Source organism: Rhinoraja longicauda, chromosome 38, assembly GCF_053455715.1.
Source record: "Rhinoraja longicauda isolate Sanriku21f chromosome 38, sRhiLon1.1, whole genome shotgun sequence".
NCBI lineage: Eukaryota > Metazoa > Chordata > Chondrichthyes > Rajiformes > Arhynchobatidae > Rhinoraja > Rhinoraja longicauda.
The window spans coordinates 10,370,555-10,385,067 of record NC_135990.1 but is presented as its reverse complement, the minus strand read 5'-3'; the positions used below and the strand labels follow the sequence as shown (position 1 = coordinate 10,385,067).

General features: G+C 46.2%; 1 protein-coding gene across 1 annotated transcript in view; it reads right to left on the bottom strand.

Annotated features, from left to right (window-relative positions):
- Positions 1–2,245: 2,245 nt before the first annotated feature.
- Positions 2,246–14,513, bottom strand: part of LOC144610907 (furin-like) — a 125,993-nt gene continuing 113,725 nt past the window's right edge. The window contains exon 15 of the mRNA XM_078429897.1: positions 2,246–8,804. Within this exon, the coding sequence (XP_078286023.1) occupies positions 8,236–8,804 (569 nt within the window). The 3' untranslated portion in view covers positions 2,246–8,235. The remainder of the gene's footprint in view (positions 8,805–14,513) is intronic.

Here is a 14,513-nt window from a genome sequence, read left to right as displayed (position 1 = left end):
TGACCCGCTGAGTAGGTAGTGGAGGCCAATTCACTGAATGTATTCAAGAGAGAGTTAGATGTTGCTCTTAGAGCTAACGGAATCAAGGGATATGGGGAGAAAGCAGGAACAGGGTACTGATTTTGGATGATCAGCCAGGATCATATTGAATGGCTCGAAGGGCTGAATGGCCTACTCCTGCACCTATTGTCTATGTTTCCAACATGTCCATCCCTGCTTCTGTCAAGTGCTTTCCCAAAGCTTGGCCGATGGCTCTGGCCAAGGCCCATGGACCACAGCCACTGGAACTCGGCCAAAGTCCTCTCGGGAAAGCCAGCTTGCCATCTGAATGCAGCACAGGCTGCCGTGACTCTGGGTAGTCACCAGGAAACATCAACACTGCAAATCTGCACTCCATCTGAAGGGTCTCGACCCGAAACGTCACCCATTCCCTCTCTCCTAGATGCTGCCTGACCTGCTGAGTTACTCCAGCATTTTGTGATACCTTCCATTTGTACCAGCATCTGCAGTTATTTTCCTACACCCCATCTACTCATCTTTATTGACTGGTGAAGTGAATAACATTGATCATCTTGTTACAATGGCACCTGTCAAGGGGTGGGATATATTAGGCAGCAAGTGAACAGTCAGTTCTTGAAGTTGACGTGTTGGATGCAGGAGAAATGGGCAGGAGTAAAGACCTGAGCGACTTTGACAAGGGTCAGAGCATCTCTGAAACGGCAAGGCTTGTGGGGTGCTCCCGGTCAGCAGTGGTACCTGCCGACAGTGGTCCGAGGAGGGACAAACCACAAACCGGCGACAGACAGGGTGTTGGGCGCCCAAGGCTCATCGATGCACGAGGGCAACGAAGGCTATCCCGTCTGGTCCGAACCGACAGAAGGTCGACTGTGGCACAAGTCACAGCAAAATGTTAATGGTGGTCACGGGAGGAATGTGTCACAATACACAGTGCATCGCACCCTGCTGCGTATGGGGCTGCACACGGAGGACCAACAGCATATTAGGTAGGTGGTCATCATGTTTTGGCTCATCAAGTCATGTTTTGGCTGATCAGTGTAGATACAGCATGGAAACAGGCCCTTCGGCCACACTGACCACCCGTTAGCACTTGCTAGTACTTTCTCAAACACTCCCTACACACTGGGGGCAATTTACAGAGGGACAATTAATCTACAAACCTGCACATCTTTGGAACATGTGAGGAAACCAGAGCACTCGGAGAAAACCTGCGCAGTCACAGGGAGAAGGTACAAACTCCGGACAGACAACATCCTTAGTCCAGGATGGAACCTGGGTTTCTGCCGCTGTAAGGCAGCAACTCTACCGCTGTAAGGCAGCATCTCTACCGCTGTAAGGCAGCATCTCTACCGCTGTAAGGCAGCATCTCTACAGCTGTAAGGCAGCAACTCTACCGCTGTAAGGCAGCATCTCTACCGCTGTAAGGCAGCATCTCTACCGCTGTAAGGCAGCATCTCTACCGCTGTAAGGCAGCATCTCTACCGCTGTAAGGCAGCATCTCTACCGCTGTAAGGCAGCAACTCTACCGCTGCACCACCGTGCTGCCCCACTATGACCGTCCACCAGTCCAATTATTCTGCTTTTACTCACCCATCACAGAAATGAATTTCAACACAAGAATTACAAGACTCTTGGCCAAGCTCTGCTCCAGATGGTTGTGTAAGACGATGAGAAGCCGATTCCTGTTTGACGCTGGGTTGTTAACCAGACGTGCACACTTGTGAAACAAGGAATGATTTTGTTACCACAGGTGTGTAAGGTGGGGAATCAGTTAGGCTTGATCATCCACCTTGTGACTTCAGGGTGTGTTTGCAGATTGGTCATTTCCCCAGAGATGCTGCCTGACCCGGAGGAAACCCACGCGGTCACAGGGAGAACGTGAAAGCTCCACACAGGCAGAACCCGAGGTTGGGATCGAACCCGGGTCTCTGGCGCTGTGAGGCGGTGTCTCTACCAGCTTGGGCTGGCATCGTGGGTCCCTGGCTTCAGTGCAGTGCATCTGTGACTGCACTGTACTGCACCACGCGGTGTATAGCAAGTCTTGGCATGCAGCAGGTCCAGACCCCGTGTCGGATGGAATCTCCAGAGATGCTGCCTGTCCCGCTGAGTTACTCCAGCATTGTATGTCTTGGTCCAGACCCTTCGCAAGGCTTCACTGTGTTCTCTCCAAGAGATTCAAACTTTCAGACACAAGAGAAGAAAGAAAACACAAACACCTTTTTGCTTTGGAAAAGTCTTTAATTTCTTTAAGTAGATCTATGACAAGATTTCCACATCCATTAAATAGTGAGTAATTTGTTTTAAGCCATTTTTATATTACAAGAAAATTACTGTGTACTATATAATATTGTACAAAAATATGTCTGTTCACTTATCTTAGTAAATCACCCAGAATATCAGCATAATGGCGATAGGACTTTGCATCACAGCAAGCATTCAGCATCTGTGGTTGTAGTGCAATGCACTGTGGAATAAGACTGTAACTGAGTACATATAGCCCTTACATTTTAGTATCTGTGAATGGTTTTAGATGCTGACATTTCCCTTCACCTCCTCCCTCACCCCACACCTCCCTTAATCTCTTTGCTTCTGTCACAAGGCTTGACACTAGCTCAATAGTCCATGGGCATGTTCTCTCCACCACTGCCTGCTCATGTACCCGTGTACTGATGGATCATTGGGCACCACAGACACTGCAGCCCCAATGTGCTCTTCAATATTCAACGCACGCACTCCGCAACAGAGGCCACGGGACAATAATAGAGACGGGATCTTCACTTTCCACTCCTAACTGAATGAATAACCTCAGTGCCATCAAGGGACCTGTGGTCCCATGTTGTTTGGGATTACTCTGCTCAAATGTAGGTCCTTCTGGCCAATATAGCTGGTGGCTTCCTGATAAACCTTCCAAGCCTTGGAACAGTCTTTTAACTGCAATTGAGATTCGATTTAGTGACTACTTTCTGGGCACTGCAGTTAATACATAAGACAAGGTGTGGAATGATTAAATATATTAGTGCAGTGCAACTACAGTGTGTGGGTAGAAGGGGGAAGAGGCGGGCAGGACCCAATGAGGTCCAACTATAAACCGTACTTAATCTCCAACTAAATGTGCAAACATTTTGGCAACTTTGTTCTTAACACAGTTGAACAAAGTTGTCAAAGTTAGACTTAGACAAAGTCTGATAGTGATAATCAACCATCGGGAAGGCGAGAAACTAAATGATTACCTGTACATTTCCAACTAATTAATGGAGCCTCTGATACTCTGGGTTAACTAGGACTAATTTATAGCATTTACACAGAAGACTAACAAAGAACTGGTGCAAAGAGGTCAGAGACCAGGTTGATGTATTCCTTAATTTTTGCATATCCTGATACACTTGAGAACCTATTCACCAAAATCGTGATAATAAGAAACATTTGATCAGCTATTTCCCTCCGACTTAGTACGTAGATAGATGTGGGTAGAAACAAACTGCAGGTGCTGGTTTATACCAAAGATAGACACAAAGTGCAGGAGTAACTCAGCGGGTCAGGCAGCATCTCTGGAGGAAAAGGGTGGGTGAAGTTTCGGGTCAGGACCTTTGTTCAGACCAAAGGGTCCCCACACGAAGCGTCACCCATCCTTTTTCTCAGAAGATGCTGCCGGGCCCGCTGAGTTACTCCTGCACTTTGCGTCTGCCTTTGGGTAGATTTGGGCTTGCTTTTACAGCCAAACGCTGGAACAAGTGGCCCCAGAATGTTGCTGGTTTGCCGAGTGGGGCATCTGGGATTCGGCAGTGAAACAGACCCGAGTCTAAAGTGCGTTGACAAGTGTCGGAATGTGGAGTTGCTGGACAGTGAGAAGGTACCGGAGGGAAACAGAGGAATCAGAGCAGAGACCGAGGGAATCTCAGCAACCACGACAACGAGCCAATGCCAAAGGATGAAGCGCAGGGGGGTGGGATTCAGGGAGCAAGGCTGGTGCAAGAATTTCAGGGAGCACCCGTACAAGATGGCTGCATTGCCACGCCATTTTACGTGAGGCTCTGCTCCCTGTTCCTCCAAATCCCCACACAAGTATCTCGCAGAGCACTGCAAACATACCAGCCGAATAGGCAACGCCATTTTGTCTCCACAGCTAACTTAGTAATGAAACAATCAACGCGGGACTCCCCTGACACACACGCACACACACACACACACACACACACACACTGCTCAATTCTTTTACACTTTAAGTTGCATATTATCAATTTAAGGTTTAATATATATATATATATATATATTACAATTTACAATTACTTCTTACGAATTCATTGACAACCATACGCCTGCCCCACATCCAAGGCCCACAATTATATTGCTTTATTAAAATAAAAGTCACATGTTCAATGAAGCCACAGTGATCCAGCCGTACTAACGACTCAGTAATGGCGTTGCACCACAGTGTTAGTGCTTGGTTTTCACGATAGACAGAGAATTGTGCAATAGTGCAAAGTCAGGAGATAACAATGACTTACTCGCAAGGATGTGAAACCACTCAGGCCTGCACAGGTTACTTCCATACCATCAAACTCCACCAACTGAGTGAAACGACGCTGTGGCTGATACACCATCTACTCATCATGGTTTGAACATTACAATAAAGTGACTTCCAATCTCCCCCAAAGGACATTTCCCTTCCCAATGATTCTCCCTGGTTGTACAACCTGAACATCAAATGTCCCATCCACATGTGAACGGCCAATGAGTCAACAGCCACTGACTGGAGGGAACACAAGAGGATCTGGGTACAGATGTCCACGTGTGCCAACTCATCAATTCCAATCAGGAGCAGAAACATTGGGGAACCCGCCTGATGGACCTCATGGACTCTGACTCACTTTGGTCAATGGGGCTCTGGGGTTTTATTGCACAGCTCACAGCCTCTGAAACACTTCAAACAAGTCCAACCTCTCACACCATTTCACTTGGCTTGTCAGAACAAAGTGGTGATCCAGGCGTAGTGTTTCACTGAAGACATCACTCCCAATTTACAAAGTTATCCCAAGGAATAAAATCTAATTTCCCACATGCTAAAGTATTATCCCCCAGCCCAGTTAATAAACAAAATCTCCAGCTGTTGAAGTCCATCTGAACTCTTCCTATCTGCTGGCAAGTGAATGTGCTTTCCACTCATTCCCCTCTTCGACCACACCCGACAATGAAAGAACTTGCAAAACATAAAATACTCGACTCAGGTGAAACCTGTAATAGCTGACTCACCGTCTGTGAAAGGCATCTTTTCCCCTCAGGCCATTGAGATGTGCGTCAAGTGTGTGAGATACAACGGGGACTAAGCCTGAGGCTTGTGCATTAAATGTAGCTTCCGTCTTTCTGGACAGTAAACCTTGAAACACCAGGATACAGTGCTGTGGGGGACGGTGCTGTGGATAATAGTGGGAGTTTATGTGGTGATAAACTGGGAAAATTGGTCTGTTGATTGTGTCCTGTGCCATATCAGTGACAATATTTTAAAGAAGTCCCGTGCCAAACCAAAGAATAAAACTAACCAACTCCTCGCTTCCCAATCGGAGAGACAAAGCATCAACTACACATCACATACAGCAGATCCAGCCAAGCTCTGAGGAAGATTTTCGAACGTTCTTTAAAACGTTCACTATTTCATCGATCTCATTCATTATTGTTGATACATTATAAAATCAAAAATAAAGAAACTTAAAAAAGAAAAGATTCTTGAGACTTTGCCGCACTGAAAGTACTGAGTTATCAGTGAATCACCCTGAGAGGGGTTTTTGATGATAGGAGGGTCTCTGCCTCAAAGTTCTGACCTCCCATTTCTGTTTAGCAACCGCACTTTGAAGAAGACATCTAGCTGGTGGTGTTTTGTGCTCGTTGTTTTTGTCGAGACTCTCTCACAGGAAAAGCATTTTTCACAGCTATTCGCCACAAATCTTAGCACAGAAAATTCCCCTCAGGCCAGGAGGCACGAAAGGTAAATGGGGAAAAAAATATTGTCGTCTGAACTTAGCTAATGAGGTAGAAGCACTACAAAACTGTACAGGACATCTCAAAGGCGACATTTTGTGGCTGCCCATCGGAGGCACAAATCTGTGGACTTCACATTCAGAATGGGAAGTGATGGTTGCACTCTCAGATGCACAGCTGGCATCGTAGAAGGTCCTTTGCCGTGGTCAAACTGAGGGCAGGTACGGCATTTAGACCGTGGTATTTCCTCCATGTTGCCCTGGCAATCGCAGGTACAGCACAGATCAGATGCTGAGGGGAGTTCCAGAACAGCATTGCTGGTGACATTTTGCTCCTCACCCTGGCCTACAAACCATGCTGCCGATTTAACAAGCTAGCGAGCAGTCAGATTTTACAAAGTCAAATGGAGGTTCCATCTGTCCAGACCTTTCTGGATTAGGTACCAAAAGTGAAAAAGCATCATCTAACCCACTATCAGGAATATCATTCCTTCAATGGCAACAATGCCATTTCAATGTCGCCTCTGGACATTGCATAGTTGAAATAATGTGATTAAACAAAATTAAATTCTATCTATAATTCCTGGATATCAGGCTTACTGCAAAAGAAAGTTAAGAACATGGGATTCCAACCGTTTTAAATCACATTTAGCGTTCAATTGAAACCTGCCTGACTTTGGCCACCTACACAAGCATATCCTTACCAAGACAAATCATGAACCTTATATTTATCCCTTCATTATAACCCATCATTGAAATAAAACAACAGAGGTGCTATTGGAAAATTGGATGCTCAGTAGGAATTAACATCTGTACAAAGTGCTTTTGAGGAGAGTTGCATCGACCACCCAGTAGTTTGCATGAAGTGCAATGAATATTACTGAGGTGGTACCCTGTGGAATAGTGGTACGCTGCTCCCTGGGAAATGACCAGATCTTTCAGTTGACCCTTCTGCCCAAACACGGTGTCACAGCACTGCGCTCAAAATCACACCCCGTGAAACGTTTTCATTTACTGCACAACCCTTCGATCTCGGTCACCAATTGAGCGGGAGGTTTTCCCCTGTTGGAGATTACACAAAGTATGAATTCTGACAGGAAAGGACAGCGATTGCCCCGTCAGTAAGGCAGGGACTGGAGGTCAGAGCGTGCGCCAGGATGCTACAATGCCAGATCTTGCTGGGAGGGCCACAATCAGGCCACAAGATCTGCCCCATATTGTGGTGGGTTTTCATCTTCAGATGGTTGTACTTCCACAAAACCTCTGTCGACAGCCCCCACCTGAGGTGGCGGTACTGTTGAGGAATAATCGCTGTCTATGCATGTCCTCCATTCCAAATGTGCTCTGGTAATCTTGTCCGGATTAAAGGAGGTGCCAGACCATCAGATGCCGGGAAACCAGTGGTGGACCTTCCCCCCCCCCCCCCGTCCCTACCCCCCAGGATAACAGTACCACAGGGGCTTACAGTGCTGATCTTCAGTTGGCAAGTGCTATCATCTGAGCTGAAACAAGACCAAGTCCGACCGACATCCGTGTGTACTTTGAGCAGGAGCAAATCTGATGGATTCCTTCCCAAGCCCCGAGAATTTCAACTGATCCAAGCCGTGATTCGGCACAGACCAGGACACCATAATATGCTGCGCTCCACGTGAATCAGAGGGGAAGATACAGAGGAAAAAGGTTGTAAAAGTTGTTACTTCTAACTCTAGTGAGAGTTTTAAGGGGTGGATTTTTAAAAATTTTGTTTTTGTTAAAGTGCAAAAAACAGTACCCCTTGAAACGCTCACTATTGCACACAGCACACGGGGGGGAAAAAACCTGCCAAATATCAGAAACACGTCCGCACTTTTCAAGGTGATTAAAATGATTCTAAAATTTTCCAAACTGTAATAAAAATTCCTCAATTCAATGACTTCAATTGATCCAGGTCACTTTTCAAAATATTTTTTTTTTGGGGGCACAGGTAATATGGGGTCTTTCCATCATCACCGTTCAATCTTTCTGACCAAATCGTGCAAGGAACTACAGGCTCTAACCTACCTCAGTTAAAAGCTGTGAAAAATGCCCAATTTCCAGTATTAATAGTTCAGCAACAGGGAACCATGTCGCGTTGCCCCAAATACCCATGTTCCAGACAAAAGTCAGTGTGTGGATCTCTTCTCCCCAAAAGACACCTTTCCCTGAAAGTCCATGACATCGATAGAAACATAACCCTTCATTAGTTAGAGGATGCGCTGAAAGAAGATTAGAGGACGCTCTGTATTTTCTTTATAAAGGCAATTCTCTCACTTTGGCCCTCGACATCAAATTCATCGCAATCCGATTCGGATAAATCGCCATCCTTCCAGGAGTCAGAAATTCCTTTGTACGATATAATCCCTTTCCCATTTTGTAGCGTATAGACCTTCACTTTGCCGAACTGGAATCCGGACCTGACCTGAAGAACTATAAATATTATAAAAAAGACCATGATGATAAAGGCACAGACTGTCAGTGCAAACCAGACAGGGACGTGGGACACAGTTAAGGGCTCAACTACCTCCTCTTCCTCCAGTGGGGACTCCCTGCTGACCTGCAGCTGAAGCGAGCAGCTCATGTCAGCACTGTTGTAGCGCGAGTGCGGGAGGCAGGAAAGGCAGCGGTAGGGGGTCTGGCCGTTGCAGGAGCGGCACGAGGCGTGGCAAGGTACGCAAGTCAAGACCTTGGGAGGGACAATGTTGTTTTCCAGGGGGCCATCGCCGATTCCTTTGTAAAAACCATCTGGACAATTATCCACACAGCTTTGCTGGTGCAGGAAATACACATCTTTACATTCTGTGGGGGAAGAAAAGAGAAGTAAAGACATCAGGAACAATTCTAGTGGAGAGTACTGTGCAGCTGTTGAAAGCTGTCAATGATACAAAAATAACTTAAACACAGAACCACTCATTAATGCTCGGTATCACAAAATGCTGGAGTAACTCAGCGGGTCAGGCAGCATCTAGGAGAGAGGGAATGGGTGACGTTTCGGGTCGAGACCCTTCTTCACCATCTCTCCTAGATGCTGCCTGACCCGCTGAGTTACTCCAGCACTTTGTGATACCTTCGATTTGTACCAGCATCTGCAGTTATTTTCCTACTCATTAATGCTAAATTCATTTATGTTTCTGGTTCTGGTTGATTACTGCGCATATGTGGTTATCTCGCGTAGGTCGGAGTGAGTCAAGTAGTGATTAAATTAAATTAATTGATCCGTGGAGCCTCTAAGCTTTTTAACAAACTATAACATGGGGCAGCACAGTGTTGTCTGTACAGAGTATGTACATTCTCCCTGTGACCATGGTGCTTCGGTTTCCTCCCACACTCCAAAGACATACAGGTTTGTAGGTTAATTTGGCATCGGTAAAAATTGTAAGTTGTCCCTAATGTTTAGAGATACAGCGCGGAAACAGGCCCTTTCGGCCCACCGGGCCCGCGCCGACCCGCGATCCCCGCACACTAACACTATCCTACACCCACTAGGGACAATTTTTACATGTACCGAGCCAATTAACCTACAAACCTGTACGCCTTTGGAGTGTGGGAGGAAACGGAAGATCTCGGAGAAAACCCACGCAGGTCACGGGGAGAACGTACAAACTCCGTACAGACGGCGCCCGTAGTCGGGATGGAACCTGGGTCTCCGGCGCTGCATTCGCTGTAAGGCAGCAACTCTACCGCTGCGCCCAAATGTGTAGGATAGTGCTTGTGTACGGGGTGGTCGGCATGGACTCGGTGTTCCCACGCTGTATCTCTCAACTACACTGGTCTTTCAAACTTGGAAGATCCGTCAGGGCATTTTGGAGCGTTTCTGTATCCCAAGAGAGGATGCAGGTCCACCCCTCATCTTGCAGTAACTGGTGGTCCACCACCTCCTTTAATCTGGGTACAATTACGAGAGTGCACGGCGCCAGAGATCCGGGTTCGATCCTGACTACCGCTGCTGTCTGTGCGGAGTTTGTACATTCTCCCAGAGACCGCGTGGGTTTTCTCCGCATGCTCTGGTTTCCTCCCACACTCCAAAGACGTACAGGTTTGCAGGTCCATTGGCTTTGGCAAGATTTGTAAATTGTCCCTAGTGCTAGTGCGCGAGGATCGCTGGTCGGCACAGACTCGATGGGCCGAAGGGCCCGTTTCCTCGCTCTACCTCTAAACTAAAAACAGGTCAAGATTTCAGGGGTTATTTTCGCAATTGCTGTTATTTCTTTGCACAGTTTGCAATAGTGAATGGCAATTAAAAGAAAACAAAGTGTTCAGCAACTGGCACATAACATTGAAGCAAGACGGGGGAGATTAACCCTTGAATACCAAGTCTGTCGGAGCATGTATGCTTGCCAACTGGAAGGTAATTGAAGCGGTAACTAATCTAAAGTGTCATTGCTCTAACATTATTAAAGGGCCAAACATTATTAACTTTGTTCTTTTAAGTGAATTTCCCCTCTAATTGTTATCTTCTCCACCTCCCCTGCCTCCTGACACTGGAATTTGGAAAGGGAACTAATTAAAATTAAGCCAATTTTGGATCTCATCCAAAATTAAAATGATCAACATTCGTTTAACAGTAACCTTGAGAGGCAACTTTGTCCAGAGGGCGGTAGGTATATGGAATGAACTGCCAGAGCTATGATTTGAGGCTAGTACAATAACTACATGTAAAAGGCATTTGGACAAGTGCATGGATAGGGAAAGTTCACATGGATATGGGCAAAACACAGGCAAATGGGACTAGCATAAATTGGGCATCTTGGTAGGCACGGACCAGTTCGGCCAAAGGGCCTGATTCCATGATGTACGACTCCATTACTCAACTTAAAGGATCATTGCCATCAAGGAGCTATGATTTATATTATCACAAAAAGCTGGAGTAACTCAGCAGGTCAGGCAGCATCTAGGACAGAGGGAAGGGTCGAGACCCTTCATCAATCTAAAGAAGGGTCTCGACCCTAAACGTCACCCATCCTAGATGCTGCCTGACCTGCTGAGTTACTCCAGCATTTTGTGATACCTTTGATTTGTACCAGCATCTGCAGTTATTTTCCTATACATATGATTTATATTAAGTCGCTTAAATATTTAGGAGATTCATTAACTCCAACTACATCCTTTCTTTGTCCTGCCCCCTCCCCTGACATCAGTCTGAAGAAGGGTCTCGACCCGAAACGCCACCTATTCCTTCTCTCCCGAGATGCTGCTTGACCCGCTAAGTTACTCCAGCATTTTGTGATACCTTCGATAGGAGATTCATTAAGATTACCAAACAATAATACTTCAGGCTGAAACCTTTTACACAAGCTCTGTACTCAGCTCCGTGTTATACTGACTGTTTCAATATTGATTTCCCAGTTATAGACACAAAAAGCTGGAGTAACACAGCGGGTCAGACAGCATTTCTGGATGGCTTGTGATTCAGTCTGAAGAAGGTCCCGACCCGAAACGCCACCTATTCCTTGTCTCCAGAAATGCTGTCTGACTCGCTGAGTTACTTCAGCTTTTTGTGTCTATCTTCGGTTTAAACTAGCATCTGCAGTTCCTGCTTCCTGATTTCCCAGTTTCTATTTTACATGGAAAAAAAAATCAAAGAATATGAAAAGATGTTGGCTAATTTAAACCGAATATAAAATTGCCTGCAGGTAACTCTCTCTACTCTGCAACTTCCAGTAAATATAGCAAGCAAAAATGTGAAATAGGTTGTAAAAACGCCTCAAAGACTAATTAGAATGACAAAGTTCAAAGAAGGGCAATTCACTTTTTAAGCCACCTATTAAAAACCCCCCACATCCAAACATGGCTCAAAGGGAGATCAAAACAGCAGATTACTTTTCATGTGTAGGAAAAAAAACTGCAGATGCTGGTTTAAATCGAAGGTAGACACAAAATGCTGGAGTAACTCAGCGGGTCAGGCAGCATCTCGGGAGAGAAGGAATGGGTGACGTGATCTCTGCACAAGATGTTTCATAATTAGAAATGAATTTGGGGACTTCAAAATCTGACTGCAACCAAGCAGGTTACACTGGGCTGATTTATAGAACAGAAATGTCTAGATCTTTTTCATTGGCTAAAAGATATGGGCAGAACTGAGGCACATGGGACTAGCATAGATGGGGCACCTTCTTGGGGCTAATTCCATGATGTGCGACTCCACAAATTTAAAAACACAAGTTTTACAAATGATTTTTATAGACAATAGGTACAGGAGGAGGCCATTCGGCCCTTCGAGCCAGCACCGCCATGCAATGTGATCATGGCTGATCATTTTCAATCAGTACCCCGTTCCTGCCTTCTCCCCATACCCCCTGACTCCGCTATCCTTAAGAGCTCTATCTAGCTCTCTCTTGAATGCAATTTTACAATTATTTATTTGGGATAAAATTCAAACGTTTCAATACTTGAAACTTAGCACAACACTGACCATCCTGAGGTCTTGCACAAAGATACTAGAGGAACAAGATGGACCACTCCGTTGAAATCGCATATACTGAAGTGTAGTACGCAAAAGGAGCCATTTTAGTAAGCAAAACCCACCGTTCGTTATGCCTCTCACAGTGTAATCAGTGTTTTGGGGGAACAGTATGTGTGATGATACCATTAAAATGCAGAATATATCTCATCTATCAATTCACAGATTGTTGTTATTTTTCTTTTTAAATGTTTCTGCAAGTTTCTGCCTACTAAAATGGCGCCATGACGTACTGCGGTTTTTAGGGTCGAGTGGTCTATCTTGTTCCTCTAGTATCTTTGGTCTTGCGGCAGCAGTGATTCACGACCCGATCATCTAAAATGCTGCGGTTTCATTTCACCTAGGAGGATGATCAACCAAGCTCAATCTGACTCCACACACTGAGCCACCAGAGTCTGAACGCTGGGCTGCCCGTACCTTCCTTCCTTCCACAAATGCAAATCTTAATCACGATCCTAGAGGATGGTGGATGCCTGGAACCTGTTGCCGGGGGCAGTGATGAGACAGATACGATGGTGGTGCTTAAGAGGCTTTTAGATAGTCTCATGGATGGGAAGGAAATGGGGGGGGGGGATATAGATTTCGTACAGGCAGAGGAGAATAGTACATAGAGTCCTATAGCATGGAAACTTGCCCTTCGGCCCAACTTCCCCATGCCGAACAATATGCCCCATCTTCACTAGTCCCACCTGCCTGCTTTTGTCCATATCCCTCTAGACCTACCCTATCCATGTACCAGTCCAAATGTTTCTTAAACGTTGCGATATCTTGGCGTTATGTTCGGCACAGACATTGTGGGCCGAAGGGCCTGTTCCTGTGCTGTACTGCACTACCTATTTTCTAGATGTCTACCTATTGCTTTAGATGTCAACTTCTTTACATCGGCGAAACCAAACGCAGGCTCGGCGATCGTTTCGCTCAACACCTTCGCTCAGTCCGCCTTAACCAACCTGATCTCCCGGTGGCTGAGCACTTCAACTCCCCCTCCCACTCCCAGTCTGACCTTTCTGCCTCCTCCAGTGCCATAGTGAGGCCCACCGGAAATTGGAGGAACAGCACCTCATATTTCGCTTGGGCAGCTTGCAGCCCAGTGGTATGAACAATGACGTCTCCAACTTTAGATAGTTCCTCTGTCCCTCTCTTCCCTCCCCCTTCCCAGATCTCCCTCTATCTTCCTGTCTCCACCTATATCCTTCCTTTGTCCCGCCCCCCTGACATCAGTCTGCAGAAGGGTCTCGACCCGAAATGTCACCCATTCCTTCTCTCCTGAGATGCTGCCTGACCTGCTGAGTTACCCCAGCATTTTGTGAATAAATACCTATTTTCTATGTTTCTATGCTATAATACCTCTGCTGCTGTCCAGGCAAAAGCAATCAACAGATGGCAAAACAAGGAACTGCAAATGTTGGTTTACACAAATGTTAAGCAAAGAGGTCAGATCCCACCCCACTTCTCTCAAGCACAATATTGGCTAAGCATCATCTTCTAGTTAAGCTTTTTCTTGCCTCCCTTAATTCTTAGTGCATAACCTCAGATCTGAAGGACAGTCCCGATCTGAAACGTCACCCATCCTTTTTCTCCAGAGATGCTACCTGACCCGCTGAGTTACTCCAGCACTTTGTGTCACACCGCAGATTTCTACCCAGGTTTTCCGAAAACACTGCACGCATTTCGCCGTAACACCACAATCCCATCCAAACCCATCTCTAAACTCATGGACTGAGAGTCAATATTCCTCTCTGCCAATGGATCCTTGACTTTGATGCATGGAACACAATCAGAGGTGGTATTTATTTCACAAAATGCTGGAGTAACTCAGCGGGTCAGGCAGCATCTCGGGAGAGAAGGAATGGGTGACGTTTCGGGTCGAGACCCTTCTTCAGGAATGGGTGACGTTTCGGGTCGAGACCCGTCTTCAGGAATGGGTGACGTTTCGGGTCGATACCCTTCTTCAGGAATGGGTGACGTTTCGGGTCGAGACCCGTCTTCAGGAATGGGTGACGTTTCGGGTCGTGACCCTTCTTCAGGAATGGGTGACGTTTCGGGTC